The following is a 26,241-nucleotide window of genomic DNA, read 5'->3' as shown; positions in this document are numbered from 1 at the left end:
GGACATGTATACCTTTAGATGTCAACTGTTCCCCACTGACACCAATTACCTGCTCTGCATCTGTCTCCCCAGCCCACACTCCCAGTTTAGCTCTTCTTTCCATGCACAAACAACCCTTTCTCCTGCAGCAGCACAGACATTTTTCTCAGTGCTAGTTACCTGTGACAGGCCCAACACCATGAGAAAGACTTGAGAGCACCTTCAGCCTGACGACTCATGCATTGTACTCCGCGATGTGTTACTCTATTGTACAAATTTCTTTCATGATATTCCAGATGGTAAAGAGGTCACTGGTTCTCCTGTTTGAGTAAAGTCTGAGTAAAACCACCCAAAATACAGTCAATATTTTAAATGAATAGTCAAATTAACATCTGAAACAAGTCTAGTCTAAGTCAGTTTCTTAGGGAATACAGAAAAGCATTACACACTTTATGTCACGCATTGTGAGCTTTCTATGGTTAGGGGGCAGAACAGTTCAGAACATTGCAGGTGTAAAGAATGCCTGCTACTGTTGTGGAGACTCATTTTTGAAATGCCAGGGAGAGGCCCATTGTAACTACCATAGGAGGTGATCATTCTACTGACCTTCAAAATTCCTAGCCAGGAAATGAAACTGACACAACTATGCAAACACCAAAAATAGTGGTGGACTTCAAACCACCCTCAGGCTAAAAAGATCCACACAGCTACCGGCAAGATGACCAGCTAAGGCCATACAAGGATTTTGTTGAAGGATGCCAGATTCAGTCCGCTGCAACATCAACAAAGTAAAAAAAAAAAGTATAAAACATATTTTTTTATTTCTCCAGCAGAATAATAGCTGACAATCACAATAACCTAACATGGCAAAGCAGTCACTACATCTGACAAATACACTGAATTAGTATTCATATATGATGTATTATACCACCATTGAAACCTAAGTGCCACTACCTCCATTATCCACTGTATTAAAAAGCAATTAGACAATATCCCCGTAATATATTACATGACTAGTCATGTATCTCAGTTTTTACATATTTCTTTCTGTTTCAAAGAAAACTCACAACATTTTCCTGAGGTTGATTTTATAATTTGATTAGCCTTTCCATTAAAGTTCACTCATAATGCACAGAACAAAACTACATTATAATTCCATAATATTGTGTATTTCAGTATTTTGATAGTAGTCACACAGTGAGACACCTGATCTAAGGACCATTCAATATTGGGCTGACTTGACTTTGACTTGGCTGATACCAAAAAACATTTTCCCTTTACTTACCGTTAGCACGTGCAAAACCTCTTAGCATATGCAACACTACACAAAGCAAATACCATGACCAATCATTGGTCATGTTATTGGTTTGGCGTGTGCTTCCGTATGCAGTTTCCGTATGCTAAAGGTCTTAGTACAGTAAATCAGAGTAGATAGAGTAGATTCATTGTGTATTCCTATGAAATGCTGTCAAGATATCAGTGGCAACTGCCTGGAACAGATCCAGTGCACCAAATAATCACATGCAAATGAAAATATTTTATTTTATTTTATGTCAGTTGGTTTTGTGAAATTTTTATGCTCCATTTCAACAGTGAGATGAATCTAGAATGTGTGTGGATGTTAAGTACTGATCGTACAGAGGCCCTGGCCTATACAACAGAGCCTGTTAGCGGCCGCCTGGCTGAGCCGCATGTCGAAGAAGAGCTACAGCCTGACTCAACATCGTTGATGGTGGGTTACCGCGTTATTAAAATGCAGCCATGACCTCAGCGGGGATCACAGATGTCTGCACAAGACTCACAGGGGACCTCTCACACACATGAGCTCATTGCGGGCCCTGACCTTTCCTATCGCGCATGGAGACATCTGTCTGTGTTCGGCCCGCCAGTTTCTTCCTGCGTATCACTTTCTGACATGAGCTGGATTTGTTTACCATTTCAAACATGATGCTTTACTTCTGTATCGAGATTTCATCTTTACCCCAGAAGTAGCTTGGTATAACTGTTACATCTACTGTTTCACATAAGCAGAAACTACACTTCTGTTATTTTTAAAGAGCTATAAAATGCCGTAAGGGATTACAAAATCAATAGAAAAAATAAGCCAGGACTGGCTTAATCATCTCTGCTTCTCCGTACTGATCCACAACTGCCACAAAGTACAAAAATGAGCTTGAGATACTGTAGTACTTTAGCAATATTATATTATAAGCTGCCACTATATGATCCATATACTCTTATAAGATATCAAGGGTATATGAAACTGTGACATTGTTTCTAGTTTTAAAATGGCAAGCATTGACATCATAATCTAAGAACAACAGTACAAGTGCAAACACAATTATCAGATTCAAGGGCAAATCAATTAAATCCCTCTATCAACTGGCATGAAAAGCTTTTCTGTTGTTGTTTTGCATCTGGTTGAAACTTCAGCAGTTGCATTTTTTCCTACAGTTCTAGACTAGATAAAATTAGAGATATTATATTGCAGACAGTATAGTCTTTGTCAGGGAGTACAGCTCAAGGAGAGAACACACTGTCCTCTAGGGTTTCTATTGCATTAAAGCAATTTAAGGGCCAATGTTATAGAAAGGACATTAGCCAATGCCAGCAGATGTCAGAAGCTGTGTTCAGGTGGCCCAGATTAAAACATAAAGGAATAGGAAACAAAGAGAAAGCACGCGCAGTATCATTCTGGTGAAACACAGCAAGGACTGGAAATCACTTAAAAAAGTTATAAGCTATGCAGTCAAATTCAACGTTCTGGAGGAAATGTTGTTTATTGATGTATATAATATAATATCATAAAATACAATAATGTACTGTATATCTGACCACTAGTTAGAATGCAGCTCTCTCCAGGCACACATTCATTAGCCTTCAGAAGTTCACTAAGGAACATTATAAGAATCTAATACATGTTGGATGTGGGGTCCTTGACTGACACATTGTTTCGTCCAACATAATTGTTTTATGTTGCATATTTTGGCATAAATATATGGAATGCTAATAGTAATAATTTAAGAACTAAACTTAATGCTTATTGCAAAACTCTGTAGGTAAGGCTGCTGAAGCAAATGATGTATGAATAGCCTGGAGGTCATTTCTCTACATTATTTGTAAGCTAGATAGCTAGTTAACTTTCACTAAATCTTAATTTTAATTGATTAATATATGGTCTTTGTGGATCTCCAGAACATGATTTAACAACATTTTTTTAAAACAAACCACCGAGATGAGGATCTCTGAAGAGTGTATAAATATAGCCTAAGGGATTTCCTGCAGTCTTTTTCACCTTTTCACCAATAATGTCCATCATGGGATTGATTAATAGATTCATTCTTTATGGTCCATGCAAGATTTTTCTCTTTTTTTCAAGAATAATTCCTTTTTATGCTTTCCCTGTGTTTTCCCTACCTGGACCCTGGAAGAAATGGTGTTGTACACAATACATTTTGTCTGATAATTCTCTAACCCAGGAGCAAATGTGAGGGGAAAATATACAACAAAACCATTTTACTTCAGCTTTGGCATTTACAAATGTTACAGCTTTGAGGCCGACTATTATTTCTTTAGTTGGTACATGCCCTTGCAGGGCAACTTTGCATGGTTCAAATTTTCACATTATCTATTTATGTGACTGGAAATGTGCTGAAGCAATACAGGTTAAGTACCTTGCTTAAGGGTACAACGGCAGTGCCCCACCCGTGATTACAAGTCAAGTTCACTAACAGCTACGCCACCTCTTCTGTGCCTGTTTTAAAATGAAGCAGACTAGAGCAAGCTCCAGCACTTCAGCTGGTTAATGGCCCTTTCTGTTCATTTACAGACAGACTGAAATTACAACACAGTTGTTTAGAGATTCATACAGTGCTATTAAGTGTTTCATAAAACTAGCAATGACTAGCAATACTTTTCCCAGATTTGCATATTTCCACTGTATTGTAAAATAGGAACAGTACACGTGGGATTTTGGACAAAAGCAGAAGAAAGGCTAAATGCACTATAAAGACAAACCCTGCACACATGTGCACACACACACAAATAGTGGGATTGCAGTGTCACAGCAGGGACCAATCAGAATTCAGAGAGCCAGAGGTGGGTGGGTCTTCACATCAGCAGAATGAGAGGTATGATGGATAACAGAGCCCTTGGGCAGAATGCCAAGGGGGGAGGGAGGGAGGGAGGTAGAGAGAGAGAGAGAGAGAGAGAGAGAGAGAGAGAGAAAGAAAGAAAGAGAGAGAGACAGAAGGGAGAGAGAGGAGGGGAGGAGGGGGAGAGCAAGCAGGAGGGAGGGAGAGAAGGCAGGCAGGGAAAGCTAGAGAAGGAGAGTGTTTATACTGGAATGTGATTGTTCACTTCCTGGGTGATGGGACATACTGCACACACACGCAGAAAGGAGAGGAGAAAAGGGAAGAAGTTTGAGGGTGAGGGGGGCACCGTGCCTGCCGTGTCTGGAGAGTTCCCTCCACGAGTCTCCTCACAGGCTGGACCTACACGCAGAGTACCATGAGTGAAGGTAAGCCACCCTGAGCTGCTCATCTGGGTCTGGCTCTGCTGAAGCCAATCTGCATATATTCATCCAGCAGTACAGGGCGGACTATCAAAGGGATTTTCTTGGTTTTTGTATTAGTGTATGAAGTAGGTTTATTTTGTGAATGTTAGGACCATATTTTTGGAATATGTATATGCGTGGATGCTGTTCAGGTAATCGGAGCAAGATCATTCACCATGGTAGAGTATAAATATTTACCATTATTTGTCAGGAACAGGTGGCTCATCCTTTTCTTTTTATGTTTCTTTCATTTTAAAGCCAGTTTGAAGTATGCCTGACTTTAGAGAGTGCATTCAGGTGCAGGAATGTAGTGCTATTCTGTGAGTCAGTGGTGAGCTACATTGCTCTGTCATTAAAGTTCTCTGAAGTCAGGCATGTGTAAAACTTCAGCTTGGCTGAGCACATTCTTCCCAGACGTGTGCAGTATTTCACTGTACAAACACAGAATAATAATACATAATTATGAAAATGTCCTAACAGAAATGTAATAAGACGAGAATTCATGCAAATCGTTCAAAATTACAATAATGTGGTTCTTCTAAATGTATTTTGGAGTGTTAGTTTAACCCAGCCAAGTTGAGAAAACAATGCGTCAGAAAGCAATTTATCTGAAATTGAGTAAACTAGGGGAAAAGTACTGCTTCAGACAGAAGTTGCATGCATGCCTTTATAGGATCCTGATTTACTTTGTTATAAAATGTAAAATCTGTCCTTTCAATGTTTTACCCAAAGGACAGAAAGACATTTGAACAGATTGAGTTTGAGTTTACAAAAGTTAGAAATGGAACAGTGTTTGGCTCAAAGTTCTATGCAGCACATATATTTTGATGTAGTATTCTGGTAGTGAACTTGCTTTCCTCTTTTTGTTTTCTTTGCACCACCACTAACTTGCTTTCCAAATGAAAAGGAATTTCGAGAAAGGAATTACATCATACCTTCCACAAGATTATCTTTGCATTGTGAGGTGCACATTTCACATGACATGGACTGTCAGGGTTAATCCTGGGAGTGCAGGCAAGCTAATACAGAGAGTAAACAGGGAAGCTGGTTCAGGCTTGTTGAACGTTTTTTAATATGCTGGGAAAATTTAACACACTGAGTTGGTGTAGAGAGTTCAGAGGATCAGTACATTTCAAAACCTTAGGAAAGGTATCTGCGTTCCATTTCAGTTATCGGTGACAGGAAGAAATATGACCCAATAAACAAATGGTGCACTTAGTACAGCTTGCCTATTGTGCATTAGGCCATCTCCAAGGATCTCCAAGTGGATTATGGATTTACTTGTCAATATCTCTCTCTCTCTCTCTCTCTCTCTCTCTCTCTCTCTCTCTCTACCTCTCTCTCTCTGATCCCCATCAACGTAATTCCTAATTCATTTCTGGATAAACAAAATTTCCTGGAAGACTTTCTTTTCCAAAAGAAACATAAATTATATACATTAAGTTCATACTATACTAAACAGCTACTCCTGCTTTGACCTTTCACCAGTGGAAGCTGCCAGAGGTATTTCTCAGGATGGATCGAATGGCATTTGCTCTGGCAAAGACAGCACACGTCTGCAGATATACTGTATCCTTCCATTGGTATAACCTTCCAGGCTTTTAAGAGTTTCAAACGAGCTGAGTGTGCAAGCATCTGTGTTCTCACTTTGTGAACAGACCGGGTGTTGAATTGGCACACATTTCAAAGTTAATACAGAACATCCTTGCAGACACATCGATGCAGACAGTGTAACCTGGCAGTGTCACCAGCCCTGACCGCACATTAACCGCAGATTTCAACCCTGTTAATACCATTCTCCATGTCCAAATGAACAACAACCACATAACAAATAAGATGAATCTTACCCACCATAATAAAAGACTGTTCATTTGCCCAGAATGGAACATTGAATCAATAAGCTGCCAAGAAATAAGAAGGAAGGAAAAAAGTAAAGAAAAATGTGATATCAGTCAATTCCTTTGGGGTCTTTTAAGAGGCCACACCAATAACTATAACTATAACCATAACTATAACTATAATTATAACCAAAACTATTACCATAACCATAACCATAATGACTTGATCATCGCACTGATGAACAGTAACATTCTGTAAATAGTCTCTTGGCTATGTTATCTGCTTTTTTGCACATGACTCTCTGTAAATTCGGATGGATTTTCATTGACTGTGAGTGTTCTATCGTTCAGACAGCTGGAAAAAAAATTATCCGAAAGTGAGTATTGTCGTTATAGTTGCAGTGAGGCCATCCACATGAGTTACATTTTTTAAAACGAATAATTTATAGTTACAGTTACAGTATAGTTCTAGTTCTTATTGAGGATGGGCCTGTACCGTAGTGCGGTGGTTTTGTGGCAGGGTGGAGCAGTTCTAGTTCTTATTGAGGGTGGGCCTGTATTGAAGTGCAGTGGTTTTGTGGCACGGTGGAGGAGTTATTGTTCTTATTGAGGATGGGCCTGTACCGTCATGCAGTGGTTTTGTGGCATGGTGGAGCTGCACTGAGCTGTGAAATGGTGATGAGGCCTGTGTGAAATCCAGTATGTAAGGAGAAAACAGTGGGATTGGGGAGCTGACTCCTCAGGGCTACCCCTTGCTGACTAATGGCATGGATCAGTGCGACGGTCCTGCAGGTCTATCACCACCTCTCTAACCTGGTGCTTGCTTTTTATAGCACAATGGCTCTGAGCCTTAAATCCCAACAACAGGGTGCATTTCTGCCTCCCACAACTAGGGCAGTTTCAGTCAACACATCCTGCCACATTTATAAGAATAAATGTCTTTGTTGTTTCTCCTTTACAAATCTATCAATTGCCAGAGACAAATAACTGTCAAAAAACTTTTTCAGTTTTATAATGACACCTAATGCATTATTAATACTGAAAAGAAGATGCAATCAAAGCGACCCTCCATCCACAAAAACATTGTGTAATCAGCCAGCTATTGTTCATCTCTCGAAATAAACCTTCACAGCACTCCACCGAACAGGGATTTTCTACTTTTTAATCACAGACCCTGTTGCACAGATTCAAAAGCACTCTACAGGAAACCTGCCAAAAGCAGACACAACAGAGCAAGGCTTCTTAAATTCCATCAGAGCATCACAGCATTGCCTCAGGAGAAAGAACGCAGTGACTGTTTTTGAAAGTACTGAAAGAATGAATTACCTGAACGAGCAGAAGAAAGACTCAGTTGTGGTCCACATGAATTACGCACTGCGCCACACAAAGATTGGGAGGATAATTATGCATTTAGATTTATAAATTTTCATCACCTGCACAACTCTACACTCATGCATTCCACACCCACTAGGAAGGTTATACGTACATCACAAAGGTAAGCTGAGAAAATTCCAGATATTGTGAGCAAGAGAAACACATAAGTTACTGTGGGTATTGATACTCTGGGGAAAAAAGCACTGTGCAATCTATTATTCAAGTGAGATTCTGCAGAAGTTTTCCTTCTACATTTGTGGGAATGCCTAAATGGAGGAGAAATATACGGCCTGTATTTCTGGGTCCAGCAGATATGGGAAGTGCAACATGACCACAAAATGACAGGTGGGAGAGATAGAGCTAGGAGCTCAGGCAAGTCTTAATTTTGGAATCTTAATACGTTCAAATTAAGGAATACCTCCCAGCGTTTATTGTGCAAGAGGAACCAGGACCAGAGATGAGCAAAAAACCTTGCAGGCAAATGGCTAAGAGAAAACACCTCTCACGCATTGTCAACTCCAGTATAGTTCACTACGAAACTTCAGTTTTCTCACCCTTCAAAAGGCTGCTCTACTTGCATAAGGAAGCACACCTCCCTCACATATTTCTGACACCCTGAGCAACTCAAGTAACACTTGACAGAATGCCATTCAACCTTCACCGACACATTTTTTGAAGCGGCCCGTTTCACTTTATTTCTCAATTATTCAAGAGATCCATGCAGTCAGCTGGATTCGTCCGCATGCTCAAGGCACTAACATATCCCAGTACGCATCACTTATTTCCTGTCTAAAATTAGGCCGGAGTGCTGTACCTGCTTCCACGTTTCCCCAGTGCCATTTCATTCCGCTTCAGCATTCCGAAATAACCGAGTCCATCAAAAAGCCTCTGAGGGTTTGAGAGGGAAAGTTGAAGCACGCCACCGTGTATGCTTATTTGTGAAAGATAATTGCACTATTTTTGGAATGGCCTGAATGATTCATTGTCCAATCCTGCAGTGTTACTCGACGTACCTTATTTTTGCATTGCTGACACACACCCATACACATGGAAAGGTGCAGGGCAAAGTGTTTTGTGCTGTCTTTGTTCTGGTCCAAGTTCAATTGCCTTTCATTCTGTTTAAAGTTTATGCTTTTACTGCTTTTTCTGACACAGTTTGATATATCCTAATTCCAGTGGGGAAAACAGATCAGCCTTGCACATCAATGAAGAATGAAGCCCTGAAAAATACACCGACATCAAAGCAAATAAATGTTGCTGTTAATGACAGTTAGCTAGAATAACTTTCTTGCAAATGAAAATTTATTGGCTGTATTTTCAAACACAGTAGGGGAGATTCACTTGATGGGGACTGCATGTCAGTTTTAACCAAAATGATTCAGAAAAATCCTCAGAAGAGTAAACTGTTATCAAGGGAGAGTGATGCTGTGCACTGCTCCATTGATGCATAGCCCCATTTAATTTTTTTCAACATGAATTAGTTGGATGTTTACGCTTAAAAGATATGGGTTTTTAATAGGGTTCATTAGGTATTCCTTCTTATTTGCTTAATTATGTGCTAATTATCAGTAGTACACAATAAACAAATATTATGAATGTATGAATTTGAAGAGCAGCCAGCATTAAAGCAATAGTTCACTCTCTGGATTTTTTTTTGCCATTATTTATTTTTATATCATTCCTGCTGTGTGGTAAAGCTATTGTTGGCCAAGTAAATCTTGTAGTAGAAGTCGAGGATTGCAATTTCCATCATGGCACCATTAACTATTTTGGGAATGATATCCAGTTTTTGTTGTTTCTCTTGAACTGTGACAAATGCAAACAAAGGCAAACTCAAATTGGATTACTGTAATCACAGTCAACAATAGTCTGTTTCCTCTACAGTATGCTGTAATGATAAACAGTTAAGTGTAGTGCCCATTAATTTGATGTTTATGGTTCATGGCCACATCAGAGATACATGAATTTTCAACAATTATGAAGTCAAAATATTATGTTGTAAAATTACCCTGAGTAGTATCATTCTGAATTGTATTTCTGATTTTTGTGAATGTTAATCTCAAACTTAAAGAGAGCAAGTCATTTTTAAAATCAGAACCCCCTCTTATGGTAAACTCTTTTTGTGAGCTCCTTCACTGGCATGACAACCTTTCAATGATGTGAAATATCCAATCTAGAGTTGTGTTTTAAGGCTTCTTTGTGTACTTGAGGTGCTGCCTGATTTTGCTGAACGCAGTAGAATATATCTCACCGTGGCTGGAGTGAGGTCATGCCCCACCCTTCCCATATTCACTTCATGTTAAGAGCACATCAGTCACCCCTGTTTGTTAGAGGACTTTTAGGCACTACCTGTACTGTTAGAGAATGAGGGTATTAAAAAACATTGGGAACAGCCTTAAGGGACTATTTCAAAAAACAACTGAAAAACACCTACTTAACAACTCTCATTGTGCCATTTCCCTGTTGGGTCAGACAAGGGAGTAAAATGAATGTCATTTTTCCGAATGTCTAGAAACAATGAGCTGGTTTTTGGATAGTTGGCAATGAGTCCTACACTCAGGGAATGTGGTCAGAGGACATTAATTGATCAGGATCATAGGTGCTGGCAGCCCAGCCCGACAGTCACTCAGACTCAGTCACCTCAGCACGCCCCGTCATTTCAGCATGTTGCCTAGAAACGGAGAGGAAGGGAGCGGAAACCATGGTTTTCAGAGGTCCTTCTGGAAGCAGACCCTGCTCTTAGTGCTCTGTGCCAGTCTCTGGCAGGAGATGAGAAGCTGTTGCAGGTTGTTGTGGGATTGGGACACTGCTGTGGGTCTGCCTGTGGCATTTTTGTGTTAGGCACCGGGCCAAAAGCCTCTGGTGGCCGTGGAGTCTCTGTGACCTGCTGCCCTCATACGAGACTCAGGAGGGGCTGTGCTATCTGCTGAGCAGGTTCAACCCCCCACCAGTCCTAAAACAGCTCCGAACAAAGCAAATCCGCAATTTTACAGCACAGCTGCTGGTAACACAACATGTCGTACGTTCACGTTTTTTGCCCCTCTAGGGAAATGGCATCATTCTGAAAATAAATGCCTCTTCTGATTTAAGAAAAAAAAAAATCCCCCTGGCAGGTCATTAAAGGGCAATGGCTTTGTGTTCATCTTGGGATTTAAAATGATTTGCGGAGAGCAAAAGCAATAACGCAGCAGATGAATTCCTTGAATCGCTACACGCGGACCGCACTGTATCAAAATGTAATTACTTCGCACGGTGAGCCTTGATGGAATCTGTCCAATTCCCTGGCTGGCCCTTGTTACCTCCGCGAGATTCAGGGACACTGGCTCCAACAGCGGTGCGTGCACTCTCCAACGCTGCTGTTCATTTAACCCCGGCACCGTCCCCCCTCGACCCGGCCGCTCCCTCAGAAACACTTGTGCCCGTTGATAAAAGGGGTCCCGCTACCTGCGCCACCCCTCGCGCTGCTGGTAATGGCAATGTGGGAATCGCTCTCCGACTCCAGGGGATTATTCATTCTCTGCCTCTTCGCAAATGAACTAAGTGGATTATCCAATTTGCTCCAATTGTGCGCTTTAAGGGGGAAAATTTGCACCAGAACATGCTCAGCACTCAGACTGAGGAAGAGTGACTGGAGGGGGGATGGGGGAGGGGGGAGGGGGGTTGTATTAGACAGAGAAAATGACAGACAGGTTTATGTCCCTGCCCCATATATCCCATCTACTACAGGAAAGCATAATTTTACAGGGGAAGCACCACTTAGACTGCCTAAGTAACCACTGTGAATAAGAGGCACGGTTGAAGGATAAAAGAGGGGCCCTTGACTGGCAGTGGCAGAGAGAGTCCTCTCGTCCAATAAATCGGCCCATTACCGAAATGCTTCTGCCTCTGAGTCTACGCCTCTTATTTCACAGGCGTATTTCTCCTGCAAAATGCAAGTGCAGCATATGTCATTGTCACCAGGAGCATGAGCGGGAGGGGAGCTTTAAAGGATTTTAAAAGATCCTGGGCTTTGGGTTTGGGCTGCACCGTGTACCTACAAATCCTGTTTCCATCACTGACTCAAAATATGTACATGTCACAAAAACGCTTTTATTAATAATTGCTTGTCACCTTGAACAATGCTGTCACTCGCTCACCATGCAGTAATCCTTCATTTTTATACTTTAATTTGATGATATCACTTAATGGAACTTAATGAAGATATGCAATCTGCAAAACATAAGAATAAAGTATCTATATAGCATTTAATCGTCAGCCATGTATGTATTTTTGTCTTTTGTTGTTAGCGCATAATATTGCCCCCGTTGAGCTAGGAGAATTAAGGTAAAGACTTCAAAACCTGCAATCTAGATGAACAAAACCACATTGTTACCATGGAAACCTACTGCTCAAGCCAGTTCCCATCTATAAGCCACTAACAATGGGGGTTCAATTCCTCAAGGCTGCCGTCGACCGAACATCTTTCCGCCTTACAAATGCTGCTGAATGCGTGTGACTGCAGGAGCCCACCTCAGGAGGCTCTGGTGCTTCACAGATTAACACACTCCATTAGGGCAGGGTGCAATTCTGGGGAAACATGCAAAAGGCCTTGTTACCATGGTAGGGTTCTGTTCTTTCAACAATGGGGCTCCCTGTTTAAAGAACGCTGAACAGAGAACGGTGTCATGACATTCATTATACCAGGGATGGGATGGCACATACCTCTGCTTTGTGCTGGCACAGTCAATCTGGATTTATGTAAATATAGATATTATACTGCGCACAAAGGCCTTCATATTACCAACAAACACCTGAGCTGAAATAGAGCAGTGTTTTGTCAGTCACTGTTACTTTAAAAAGCAAAGTACTCTGAATTCAAAAGTCTCCGCAAACCGGCTTTCTTTCCCAATCGAAACAAAATATGTTGTGTATGCAGTATACAGACAGTGGTAAAGATTCAACACGAGTGGGATGAAATTAAATGACTTCCAGTGTAACACCTGACCTGGACTAGAATCTGGAGTAATAAAATATACATATGCCTGCATCAGGAAGGAATAGAATTCATGCTGGTATCTTTAATATTAGTTATGAACAGTCTCCTGAAACCTGGAAATAAACAGAAGCAAATTTTGTATAATGAGGCGAGCGCTGTTGCGGACCAGGGTGTCGGATGGTGGAGAAACTATTTGGCCAGATATCAAGAAATATTTGTGTGACAATCTGTCATGATTAGGAGCGACGGTCCACACGCGTGGTGATGGGCACTGAGTCTCCAAACATCCCACCCCCACTCGCACTCCTCAGAGAGGAACAGGTCTGTGCAGCCCTAGGCAACCAGCAGCCAATTAAGTCATACTGCAATGTTCCCTCCAGGCATTACTGCTGGATTAATCCAGCACCATTCACTTTCTTTATCTTACCCATATGGTTCCACATAGCTTTGATTAGTTTCTAATCAGCTCTCGAAATAGATTCAAGGCTCTGAACGTTTTTTAAATGAGGGAAAATTGGAATCAGGGAGCAAATAACTGCCAGCAGGAAGATGCTTTGTCCAAACAAACACTATTTTTTGGTTTCAAACATTTGTTGAATATATATATATATATCTGCCAACAAGACCAATTTATGTGTTGGCTGTTTATAAGATGCAGTTGGCTGACAGATACATCAGAACGAGAAAGTCTAAAGAAAAAGAATATCGAGGTGAATTTGCAGTGCTGTATGTTGACATTTTTATACTGGAAACAAATGTAAATGAAGCTGAGAAGAAGATTTCCCAGAACACCAGACTATTATGTTTACCGGCAATAAAGAAAATGTGCCGTAAAGGATTCCTGTGTGTTTCTGCTCACCACAGGCAAACAGGCAGAAAGAAAGAAACTGTGCGCAAATAGAGCTACGCAAGAAAGCCCTTTTATTTTACTGTCACTCAATATTCCATCAAATGCAAATAGTGTTGTGCATATACCCAGTATGGTTACAGCTACTAAACAAAATACTGCATGGCAGACAATTTTAGGAGCAACTATGTCTGCAACCTGTTTTAGGGGCCGTGTTATCTGTTAATTGTACATAGAAAACATTTCAGAGGCAATATGCGGTATATTTAATGATATTGAAAAAGATGCTCTTTTTTCACATGCAATAACTTCCATTTTAATCCTATAAATGTTAGACAGCCATTTTAGTCAAGACCTGTCATTCAGAAACAAGCAAAATACAGCATTTGTGCCTGTCACGCCTTGTCTCATGTACAGTATGTCATTGTCAGTGTGCACTTACCGTTCTGCCAAGTCCATTTAGTAATCATACACGTCTCTACCTGCTCCGCTCACTTCAAAGAACCTTCCCATGCAAATACACAAGCTATTAAAGTGAGTCACATGCCAGGACATGTATGTATTCATGTGGTCTGTGGTACTGCATTATACATGTGGAATATATATTTAATTAAATATATATATATTTGTATAGCACTTTTCACAGTAGACTGTTACAAAGATGCTTTACATAGTAAGCAGAAAGTAGATTTCCACCTATTCTTGGAGGGAACAAAGGAAAATCACACATGGTTTTAATTATAAATTTAGGTTAATTCATTATTAATGTTAATGTATACTAAATCAAAATCTGAACATGTTGCTGTGTTTTAATAAAAGTATAACAGCTATTTCAAAATGGCAGACAAACAATGCGACCTACAGGCAAAAGTATGTTATTTAAATATTCCACAGCCTTGGACAAGTACACAGTTTTGTTAATTGTGTCATTAAATTTGTCAACATTAAAAATTGTGTTATCTGTGCAATCTGCTCATCAAGTGGTTGCCATATTGTGATTGCCAAATTTCATAAGCAAAACTTTGCTTGCCAAAGGGAGAGTGATTTATCGGTAGTTGACTTGGAGTGCTTGGCACACTACTTAACAAAGTTCCCACAATCAGTCTCTCTGCTTTGCTATTGGACACACATAGGAGCTTGCTCAGAGATAGATTAGCGATAGTGGGATTCTGGGGGCACTGGAGCCCTTTCCGTTCTCTAAAAGACCCACATGTTGGAAAAACGTGGCACAAAAATGACCTGAAAGGTTTTACTGACAGCACAGAAATCGGCTGAGCGCTTAAAAAATTCTCCTTTATAGGGTTCTTTCCCGAGGCGATCGGTGCACCGTGACAGTGAGATTGGCTTGATAAGCCTCAGGAGTTCACCAGTGGTGAACAACAAGCAGGCAGCCTTGCCCTTGGCCTTGATGAGCAGCAGGGAAGCTGTAGTTCCACAAGGAACAGCCTGGGACAAGCGTCTTCTGCCAACTCAAAGAGAGCAGAGGATCTCAAAAAGAAAGAAAATGGCAGCCACGTGCCCCTGTAGACGGCCATTCTCTTTCAGGGCGGGAGATGTGTGCAGATCCCTGTGGGCCATTTCCTGAGTGGCAGATCGCATTAACGAGAGACGCAGCTTTCCCTTTAAAAGCCCTGTTTGACGTCATCCACGGACAGCAGCCGTCTACGCAACTAATGCTCCCCCTCGCCTCGCACACTGAACCTATGATTTGATTTGTCATGGCCAATTTCATGTCTTAAAACTTTCTAAAAGCCTCCCCGTGAAGTCTGCGAGGGCCACTCTGGAAAATCCTCATGAATTAGGGATAAGACCCGGCTATTCATTTCACATTTTAAAAAAATTAATTTAAAATGCATTTTAAAAGCCGATCTGCACAAGTACATAAAGCCAATGAAGGTCACCCCATGTAATTCAAAGAAATATCTTTTTGCGTTATAAAAGATACCTGGACAATTGAAAATACTGTGTATGCTTATAATTAAATTGATTATTTCAGAGTACAAAGAATGTTATTTCATAGCTATCACCCAGTACCTGGCTTTAAAAAGCCCGTGCTAGCCAAATCAATTCAATGTTATCAGTGCTGTGAAAACTAGTCTGGTCTGAATTTCCAGACAAAGAACATTTAAGAAAATTCTGCCCTTTGAAATCCAACATGCAAGCTTTTGAAATGCACAATTGCTGGTGCTCCTTTGCGACTCAGTGGAAATCATGAATCTTCACAGCCTCAAAGAAACATATTCTTAAAAGGTTAACAGGTCTATAATTCCAAATACGTAGCATTTCTGTGGACTGTTTGGTTGATTGTTATTGCAGCATATGTGACTGCCATTCAAATCGTATCTTTAATTTGGTGCCAATTGTAATGAGCAAAATTAGCTGCAGACCTTTAAAAACCTCAGCAACACTCCACACTCTGCCAGGGATTGCAGTGCTCTCCTCAGTTGTTAATTTAGCAAACAAACTTAAGCTGCTTTGATTTCAGTCTGTCAAACCACATAAAATTATAAAAATGACACTATTTTACTGTAACCCCATAAGAAAACACCCGACCATAAGTAAATCAATTTAAAACCTATCAGGACTGTCCTTGAAATTATCATTGCATTAAAAATGCAGAAGAGAATGAGGATACAAGCCAGTTAAATGAATGAATGAATTTCCCATGGGAAGCCTTGTTCAATATGTGCACATAGCTCATTAATTAGCAGTTGCAACAAAGCTCTTTGGGTAAAACTGCTGTGATTGTATTAAATTGTGCGTCACTCAGATAAGTAATTAAGGACAATTTTACTGCTACATTTTCTACAGCGATTTCATTGTGACCTCATGGTCAGGACATCTCTTTCTCTGAACTCAGAACTACCAACGAGTAATAACAATCAATATTCAGTTTCAACAAATTAAATGATGAAATCAACATTAATAAATATGTTTTATTTGCAAACATTATAATATCAACACATATAATCCGCATGTACGTCAATGGTTGCTGGGACACACTGCAGAAGTCGTACACAATGGATGCAGAATTAAGTGTAAATAAAAGGGAACCTACAAGGCTATTACAGTCATTTAGCCATTCCGGGAGCCATAAATGAATTTCTTTTCGTAATATGGCCTGACCGTACACTGCATCGTTGTGTTTTGAGGAGGCAGATGCGGTACTGGTGTGCATTACAAATGAGCAGAAGATCGCGGGAGGCGTCGCGTCTCTGGCCTCTCGCGCTTTTACTTCGCGAGCCAAAGGAAAGACCTTTAAAGTGCAGACAGCAGACGGTCCTTTCCAAGATGCTATGACAGTCCCCTCCCCCAGCTCTTCCAGACAGGATATTTCATTTTCTTTATCTCTTTCTCTTCCTATTCATCACAGTGAAGGAGTTTTCGTCCATGTGGGCTTTATCAACCTCGTTCTCCCAATAACACGACGTATACGTCCAACCGGAGATACACTCAAAGCAGGAAGCGTTAAGAAATACGGGACCTTTTTTTTCCCAACAATAGCGAGCCAATCTGATTACATTTACCAAAATAACTCTCCTGTGGAGTAAGAGATGCCAGCGCATTGTTGAACACGTTCCAATGCACCGAGCCAGTCACGCGCAAGTCCATCCTGGCACATTATTTCCCCAGTAATGAGAGATTTTACACGCAGCCACATTAACATTTTAATTTCATCTCCCACTGTTCGGACTGAATTATACACTGCAATGAGAATTCTTTCATATATCAGACACGTCTGAAGTAATCAGAAATGTCAAAGAAGCAATAAGAATAAGTATTGCCTCAAAGTATGAAACAAAACAATCCATTTTGAGTGCCTCTTGCATGGATGTTCCTGTAATAAAAGAGGGGGAAAACTAAGATAAGCAAATGGTTTTCTAATTTAAAAAATATTAAGATTATATAATTACATGCAATGGGTGACTTGGAGGTTTAAAACTACGGTATGGGCACAGTTGTATTCAGAGCTGTTTAATGTGATATCTGTGGACAAGAGGGTTTATCACTGTGCTGCATATGATTAATTGCGATGTGCTGATCATACACTTTAAAATGCCTCCCTGCATTTTTAGAGCTGGCAGCAAAGGCTACAGCGACATCACCACTGTAGTTCACAAGTCGAAATTATGAAAAGTTCTTATTTTAGCACTTAATTTCCTTCCTAATTGAACTGGCGCTACAAAGAGCCCTCAAGAAAGTCCCCACCCTTCCATGTCAGTCCTTTTAATAATTTATGACTATGCACAGCTGCTTCAATGCAGTTCAAGGACAAATAAAAAAGAGGTGTGAAAAATTGGAGTGTTAATACTGTATGTCAACGAGGGGCCATATGGCCAAGGAGGTATGACGGAGCAGGCTGGGGAGTGTCTGACAAGGTGTAAATCGTGGGTTTACGGGCTGTACCTCGCGGGCGAGGGTGGGGGGTGGTGTTGAGCGCCAGCTGGGCATACGCGTGTCGAGGCCCTTTGTTGTGGGGGCCACTGTGGAAGGAGGGAGCTTGAGGCTGCCGAACACACAATGGTCCATGTACAACAGCCCCGAAGCCCCCTACTGAGTACAGGGCTGAGGTCATTCAGAGCTCCAAGAACAATGAGGTCCTACCTATTGGGTCCTTGACAACATGTCAAGATGATCCACATATCCCCTGTCTAATCCCTACCATTTGGCACCACCCCCCAGCATATTAAATTGACACCCCCAAATATCTTTATGACGCATTACAATAACGATGTACTTGAACTGAAAGGCTTTGGAACCAAAACCTTTCACTCCAGCTTTCCCTGTGTTCCAACGTCCCCCTGATTACACCATCATTAGCTACAGTTAGCAGTAGGCTGGGATAAAAACCCTTTACCTCAGTAATGGTCCTAATGTCATAATTACTGAAAATGAAGGGCAGTGTTAAGAGTATATTTCACAAAGACAGGATTCAAATGCTCATCAGGAGCTGTTATGTCCAGAAATGGATGCAAAAATTGAATAAACTCTTTATGGAACTGACTTTTTTTCTGTAACACATCATAGCAGACAAGCTTCAAATATGCCTTGCACAGACTACTATATGGAGCAAGAACTACTATATGGCACATAAATGACTGTTGTGTGTGTGTGTACAGAGCAGTACATAATATTTGACTCAATTAATGATGCAAAGCTGGCCAAAATAAGCTGGCTAAAAAACAAGCTGAATAGCCAACTGTCCAATTACTTTTGCTCTGTTAAAATTGAGGGACCACCTGAAATGGATGTAATTACTCTAACCAGCGCACTTGTCCCTGGTTATGATTTACGCTTTATTGTACGTTGCTCAGGATAAGAGTGTCTGCTAAATAATTATAATGTAATCTATAATGTAACCTTATATTCTTTGTTCATTATTTTTGTTTTGTTCACAGAGCCAAAACAACTAAAAACATTTTTCAAAATACTTATGCACGGCACTGTATTTAAATAGATTTGTTTTAGCCTCAGAAGCACTTCACATTTTGCTTCATGAAACAAAAAAGCATTTTATATTTTCAAACATGCCTAAAGTGCATAAATGTAATAAGAATACAGGGCAGAAAGGATTAACTCTCACCAGATGCTGACCATGCACGAGGCCCAGATATTGCCCGGTTGTGTTCCATTGTCCTCTGAGTAAAGTGATGGACATGTGACGGTCTGTGCAAGGACTTCCCCCTCACACGTGGGCTGCTGTCTGTATTGATTGATGAATAATTGTTTCCAAATGGCTTAACAAGCTTCTAAGAACACGTTTAGGGTTTAATGACACAAAGAGGAGAGGTCAAGTTAGCTTATTAAGGCTGGCCGTCAGGTGGAGGGGGCAGCCAGCGCCATGCCCCAGGTCTGGCCTCCCTTATGGGGGCAGAGGAGGGCAGATGGCCAGGCACAAGTGAAAGAGGTTGGCTGCTGGAGTAATTAGGTTAGCGGGCTTGTACAGGAGGCCTTTAGCACACTTCAGCAGAGGGTTTGTGGATAGGAGGAGCTCTTCAGAGCTTCATTTTGTGCTCAGACTGGCAGTCAAATTGTGCTCTTATGTGACATTATTTCACAAATGGAGGCTAAAATGCTTTCCACTGGACGCGTTTAAGTGGAAAGCCTCTTTCTCTGCGGAGTCTAGGCGAGGGACAGAGCTGTCCATTTGATTCTCTTATGCTTCCTGCCCTCCCCACCCCTATTCTTTTGGGATGAGCAGAGGTGGGTGTGTATGTGATCTTTGTACTCCCCCTAGCTAGCGTTCCTCGCAGTGTTCAGGCCATGGTGGTGTGACTGCATGGCTCTCTGCCATGCAGACCCCCCACACAGACCCCCCCCCCCCCCCCCTTCCACCAGCTGAAGGACAGTGCCCGCGAGGCCCCCCACCCACAGCCCAAACGCACCGCCACGCAGCTGAAGCCTGCTGATAACTCCCAGCCCCACAGTCCAGTCCGGAGATAAAGGCCCGCGTCACTTCCACAGATCCAGCCGTGTGACCTTTCCCTGGCCGTCCCCTTGCTCTCCCCCGTAATCCGCCCCGCCGAGGACACGGGGCTTATGGGGGATCAGCGGGACGCTCCCCGCAGACGCGTCCGGCAGTAATAACCAGAGCAGCAGGTGGAGCCGGTGAAGGCAAACAGAGAAATCTGATTAGACCCGGACGCCGTTTAAGACTCCGGCTTTTGGGATGAAATCTCCGCCCAACGAGCAACAAAGCAGCGCGCCAATACTGTGATCCAATCAGCTTTTCGGTTATTAAAGCCATTCAGCCATGCTGACATGCATCATTAAAATTGATTACGCATTATGCTTAAACAATGGAGCCAGACACAATCATGTCTGCAATAATGCTTATCACGGAATGCTTATTACTGACAACGACTATAAATTGTGCTCACACCCCGTTTTGTGGGTACACCGGTGTAGAGACCTGGAGAATAATTAATATTAGCAACACTTAGCAGACGACTTATCAAGGGCAACTTGTCCTGCTGATGTTCTTGCTGTTGTTTTTTTGCTTGTTGAGGGAACACTTTGCTCAAGGATATGACAGGAGCCTTCAGACTCACAATCGCTTGGTTAGGAGTGGAACGCTAAGCTGACTACGCCTTTGTCTCTGAGTCAAGACAAGAGAAATGTGTACTTAAGCCATTCCAGTTCCTCTCAGAGAGCATGGGGACAGTCACTCACAAATATCTCACTTTTCCGCTTTTGTACGAGCCTGAGTTGACGGCAGTATAAAGCATGTGTAGGCGTGTAGGAGGGCATGCGTGAACTTGCAGGCAATGTGAAACGCGGGCGGAGCACCGCGGATGGCCTCGGTCGGTTTGGCAGACCCTCAAAGCGGTTCCGCCCGGCTGTGGATGTGGTGCAGGGAGCGGGAGATGAAAGGGCCAGGGAAAGGGACAAACGTCTGGCGCAGAACGCCTCAGCCTCGCCTCTCCCACGGACAGACGCACGGTGTCGGAGCCTGTCAGGTGCAAGGGCTCACTGCTCCCTGATAATCCACCCCCCCAAACCTGCCCCGGCCCCCCACACACCATCACTAGCTCGCATGCGAATGCTATCTCTCACACGCACTCGTGAGCGTGTTCTGGCCTAGCACCGGAGCTAGTATTGCTAGATTGTTTCTGTAAATATGTGGAACGTAACCACGGAGATGAGGGAACCCCACCCCAGACCTGATAGGGACACCGGCGCAGACGCGGTTACCCTAAAGAACACGAGGCGGCGCGGGAGCGAAACGCGGCTTCGCCAAGCCTCAGTCTCCTGCGGACCGGGCACTGGGTGTACCACGCAGCGCCGCTGTGATGTTGTAATCCTGACTGTGCCACAGCGTGCCTGTGACCGCTGGGGCTTTTACCCCGGAGGCCGCTGGCTTCCCTCAGGCACTTAACACACATTAGGGCGCTCCGCTCCACCTCTGGGACGGGGAAGAGAGGGAAGTGGAAGGAGGCGGGAAGTGGAACTGTGGCGATAATCGAGCATGGGGGGAGATGAGCGAGAACAGCAGGCCCCAAACGCAGGGCTGCAAGGCGGGGCGGACTGCTGAAGAGAAGCACAGTGGGACGTTGAACTCCTCCGTGCCTAATGGATCCAGTGCAGGTAATCATAGCAGGAATGCAGGGAGATTGGAGGGATATATAATGCGTAGTAGTGCAAAGCAGGGGCTGAAATGAGACTTGTTTTCTGTTATATGGACTGTTTTACTTCAACGTTGGCCTTGAAAAACATTTTTAAGTGTTTACCCTGCTGTAAAATCCGGCTATTGATGAGCTTAAAACTTGAGCTGGTCAAGCTGGTCATAAAGCTGGTCTAGCTGGGTATGAACTGGTCAACCAGCATAGCCAAACTGGTCATAACGCTGGTCTATCTGGGTATGAGCTGGTCAACCAGCTAGTGCTGGTAGCTTGTTAGGTCAACCAAAACCTAGCTTGAGATGTTTTTTTCAGCAGCAGTATCTGTCCTGTTCCAGTACTGGCCAATCAGACTGCAGGAAGGAGTCAGATGGCTTGCCTTTGTTATGGTTTTTTTATTTTATGTCATGCAAATCAGCCTTTAAAAATTTTTTCTGAAGGTACTGCTGCTTTGTTAAATCGGCAGTCTTAATAGAAATAAATGCAAATTTAACATTTGTGTCAGGCACAAATGTCACCAAATTATCCATGCACGGAGCTATATGAAAAAGATTATGTCCTTTGAAACACAGCATGTGGTAGTTTAATGAAACTGCAGAATGACCCAGAGGTTAAATCATTTTCTTTAATTTGAAAATATGACTTAAATATACAACAATTGAGACAACATTTTAATGCCATTATGTAGAAAGCGTACTTTAATTGGCACAGTCAAACATAAAAAATAATCAGGGGAACAGCCTATATTATGTGTGGTTTCTGCTGATAACATGTAACAATGGCAGTGGTTTGTGTGCATGTGTGTGTGGTGGGGTGGGGGGGGGGGGGGAGGGGGTGAATATTTCTGGATCAGATAATGGTTTTGCCACCTTTCAACATATTATTCCACTTTTTCACTTCCTCCGACAATTACAGCCCTCCTCGGTCAGAATACCTTGGAGCTTCCAGTGTCTCCTGCAAGCTGGCCCACTGCCAGGGGTGAAATCAACCCAGCGGATTTCTCACTTTCCAGCAGCTGTGCCTGCAGCCTCCCAAGCAGACTAACCCATCAAACCGCTCTCTCACAAACACGGACACCTAAACAGACATTAACAGTACGGCAGATGCACCTTTAGCTAATTGTGAGCGCATTCAGTAGTTGACCAGCTATAGTGATGTCACCGTAACCATCTTCACTTCATACTGCTGGGAATGCTTGAGCCGCTTAAAACCGCATCCATTATTAAAGAGATTATTTTCTTTGCAACATCTGCGGTGCATTTCCCAGGAGTGCCGCAGGTTGAACTTCAGATGCGCATCCTTTAATTTATTGTGCTCCTAACAACTGCACAGGGCTATTGTTCAGTGGGAATTGACTGTTTACGCATTGATTTCTCAGCTAAGCACATACAATAGGCTGCACAGAATCAATACCATGCCTTCTGTTGTTATTATGTGTGATCAAAGTATTCTTCAAGGCAACATCTCATTAGAGGAGGCGAGTTAAATGTGTTTTTTTATTTTTTATTTGATTAGCTCAGAGACGAGGATTCTTCAATCATATATTCAAGTGGAAATGTAGGGAAACACAGCTCAGAGGAATGTTTTCATCAATTGGCTACAAATACTACCTTCCCCTCTCACTTTCCTTCTTTTTTAATATATTCATATTCATATTCTTCTGAATATGTTACAAATGCGTGTCTCTTGCTGTCTTTTAAGAATATATCGAGTGGTACATTTCCCCTGTGTTTTAAACAAAGGGCCTTATCCTGAGGTGCTGAGGTGTTCTTCCTCTGCTAGTGCTTTGTGCCTTCGTCATCTTCCCTTAGGTGCTGACTTGGCAGCTCAGATGAAACAGTGTTTTAGTGCAGTGGGCCCGAGCTGGACACAGAGGCATCTCGCCGACCACTTGCCTTTCTGCACAAATAAAAACACAAACAAACCTTCACAGACGCATGCGAACACTTTGCTTTTTATTATTTCCACACGCTGTGAAACGGCATCAAAGGCAACGCGAAGCAGAACAGAGAATTGGAACAGACTGAGAAACTTGCTGCAGCCGCGTCATAGGTAGACTATAGCCCTTTTACATTTTCGACAATGTTGAAAGTAAAAGGATGGTTATGAGGAAACATGGTAACCCATTCCCCAAACAATTAACCCTGGCACAAAACATTTACATGGATATCAATGAGAAATGCAGACACTAACACCAGATACAAAACATTAAAGAAAAGGTATATTCTTTAGACTCCTTTTGCGTTTTATATACTGAAATGATTCATTTTCTGGGCTGTAGGGAAAATGCTAAAAACAGTTGTGGTCTCCTCAAGCCCACAGAGTCAGAGAACACTCTGTATTTGTGGCACATAGCCCTCCACAGACGAGAGACCCCACTGCGGGGGAAATGAATGAGGTTTTAGACAGGGCTGTTTTGCCTTTGAATGCCTCCGGGCACAGTGTTTCTTTCGAAAGCGGAGTGATCTCCACTGGGGGCTGTGCTTCAGACCGCCTTTTGAACTCTTATCACGTTTGTTTTGGTTTTTCAAAGAGATGACTGGACTGCCCTGAACCTGCTCCTCCCTAAACCTGAAAAATGGCTTAAAAACTGCAGCAAGACACATTATCACTCCACTATAAAAGTGCTCTCCAAAAAAGGAGGAACTCTGTATGGTTTTCTGAATGATTTTAACTGCACTAATATTATGTATTTATTCACAAGGGAGACTATTTTCCAAGGGTACTACAATGCCAAGATGCACAAGTGTGTCACAAAAAACAACAAGAACAAGGGTACTGCCACAGAGTAACAAGCAGCATATCAACATAAAAGCTATAGGCTGGAATAAAAGTGCTGAGATACCGGCTTTACCACCACAGTGGATTTAAGCATACACATATCACTTTAAAACGACCCTGAACCATTTTCTTATACGTCAGTATAGATGTAGTGCCTAACAATTATCCATAAAAGTAACATTACCTCACTACTACCACCTTTCATCAAACTAATGCACACATAGTGCCTGCCAGTGATTTATATGGGCAATATAACACTACATCAAACTTAACCCTGGCTATGAAATGGCCTACTATTGTTATAGAAGCCAAATCAAAATATGAATTGTGAATTAAAGCAATAGGATGTGACAGGTATATGACATGCAATGCGTCTTAATATTACTTAGACTTTTCAGCTGTGCGTTTGTGAGGTGCTATAACACACAACCATAATACTGCTCTCTCTCTCTGTCGTCCACTTTCGCTTGTGACGGAACTATGTTACACTTCTTTGATATGCAATTTCATTGCAATCTGTTCAGACTGGTTCGCAGAAAGCCAATATGTGCTTCAAATTGTGTAAAATCGATGAGTCTGAACATGTTCCACAAAAGATAGCACATGTCGCAGATATTCACAGCACTCAGCGAGGAGGCCACAGAAGCAAGTGTGCGTCGAGAATTTAAAGGGCCACCCTGAGAAAAAGGCAAACATACTTCATACTTTTGAATGGCATTTTTCCTATTTTGGAGAATAGTCATATATCTTAAAATGTCAAAACCTGCTTATGAAAAAAATACACAAAAAAAGAAAATAATACCACTAAGTACTATCGGATAATACTGCTGCTTAACTATGTGTTAAAAATGATACACTGCGAGTGTGAATAAGCAGTCAGTCAGGAAAGAGCACAAGGACGGCACACTTCAGCAAACAAAGAGCGAGGGCTTCCTTCTTTGCACAGGGGTGCATTTTCCACTAGTGCTACAGAGAGGTCTGCAGAGGAGGAGGGGTTACAAAGGGAGCTAGTCGAGAGCCGAGGGAAGAAGAGGGAAAAAAAACGGTTGTGTAAAAAGCCATTGTTGGGAAAGGGAGTTAATCACTTTAGCGGCACACGTTTGTGTAAAGAAGTGTGTGTCGCGCCCCCGGGTCCCCGGGGGGCCAAAGGCCCCACCTCCTCCCGCAGCATTTACATGTCAGTTATGCAAAGCCCAGCCGCTGAATGCCATGAGCCCGCCCCTCTGCATGGTATCTGCTCGGCTGTTGGCAGCTTGATGTATTCACTGGATGGTTCATTCAGGGACACACACATGTCTCCTCCGCATCTCAGGATGGGAAGGATGGCTCTGCAATAGCTTGCCAAGGGGATGTTTTGCTGTAGCAGTAAGTCAAATCTCCATTATTATTCTTGCTAGTGCTCTCAGGATTGGAGTATGATTTAAAGGGAATTTTAAGAAGTATATTCCTGCCAGGCAGGCGGGCGGGCAGGCATAGAGACGCCTGTGGACTGTTAACTGAAGCCTCGTGCAGAAATAAACGTCATTTTCACAGGTCCAAATCAAACCTGTGCATGCACCAGATCAGTTGTTTTGTGTCCAATCTTCCCGACTGAGGGACCGGGGCATTTGTGCTGTGACAAAAACTAAAAATAAAAATGAGTCAAAGTGAGTCAGTGGTCTTTAAGCAGTGTTCCTGAGGCTTTTTGTAAGGCACACCGCTTCCCTAAACAGAGTGGCAGTGGGAAGGGTTGTATCAGAGGACATGCTAATGGATTTGTTAGCTGTGGGGTG

General features: G+C 42.3%; 1 protein-coding gene across 4 annotated transcripts in view; it reads left to right on the top strand.

The window, feature by feature from the left end:
* Window positions 1-4,292: 4,292 nt before the first annotated feature.
* lzts1 (leucine zipper, putative tumor suppressor 1) overlaps window positions 4,293-26,241 on the top strand; it is a 31,136-nt gene continuing 9,187 nt past the window's right edge. For 2 of the 4 annotated variants that reach the window (XM_061260760.1, XM_061260761.1), the window contains exon 1: window positions 4,293-4,498. In XM_061260760.1, the coding sequence (XP_061116744.1) occupies window positions 4,489-4,498 (10 nt within the window). In that variant the 5' untranslated portion in view covers window positions 4,293-4,488. Of the gene's footprint in view, window positions 4,499-21,524; window positions 21,657-25,740; window positions 25,835-26,241 lie in introns of those variants that run through there. The other 2 variants (XM_061260763.1, XM_061260762.1) reach the window with 2 other exon arrangements.

This window comes from Conger conger, chromosome 11, assembly GCF_963514075.1.
Source record: "Conger conger chromosome 11, fConCon1.1, whole genome shotgun sequence".
Classification (NCBI taxonomy): Eukaryota; Metazoa; Chordata; class Actinopteri; order Anguilliformes; family Congridae; genus Conger; species Conger conger.
The sequence above is the reverse complement of the archived record's forward strand: the minus strand, read 5'-3'. Positions and strand labels throughout refer to the sequence as shown.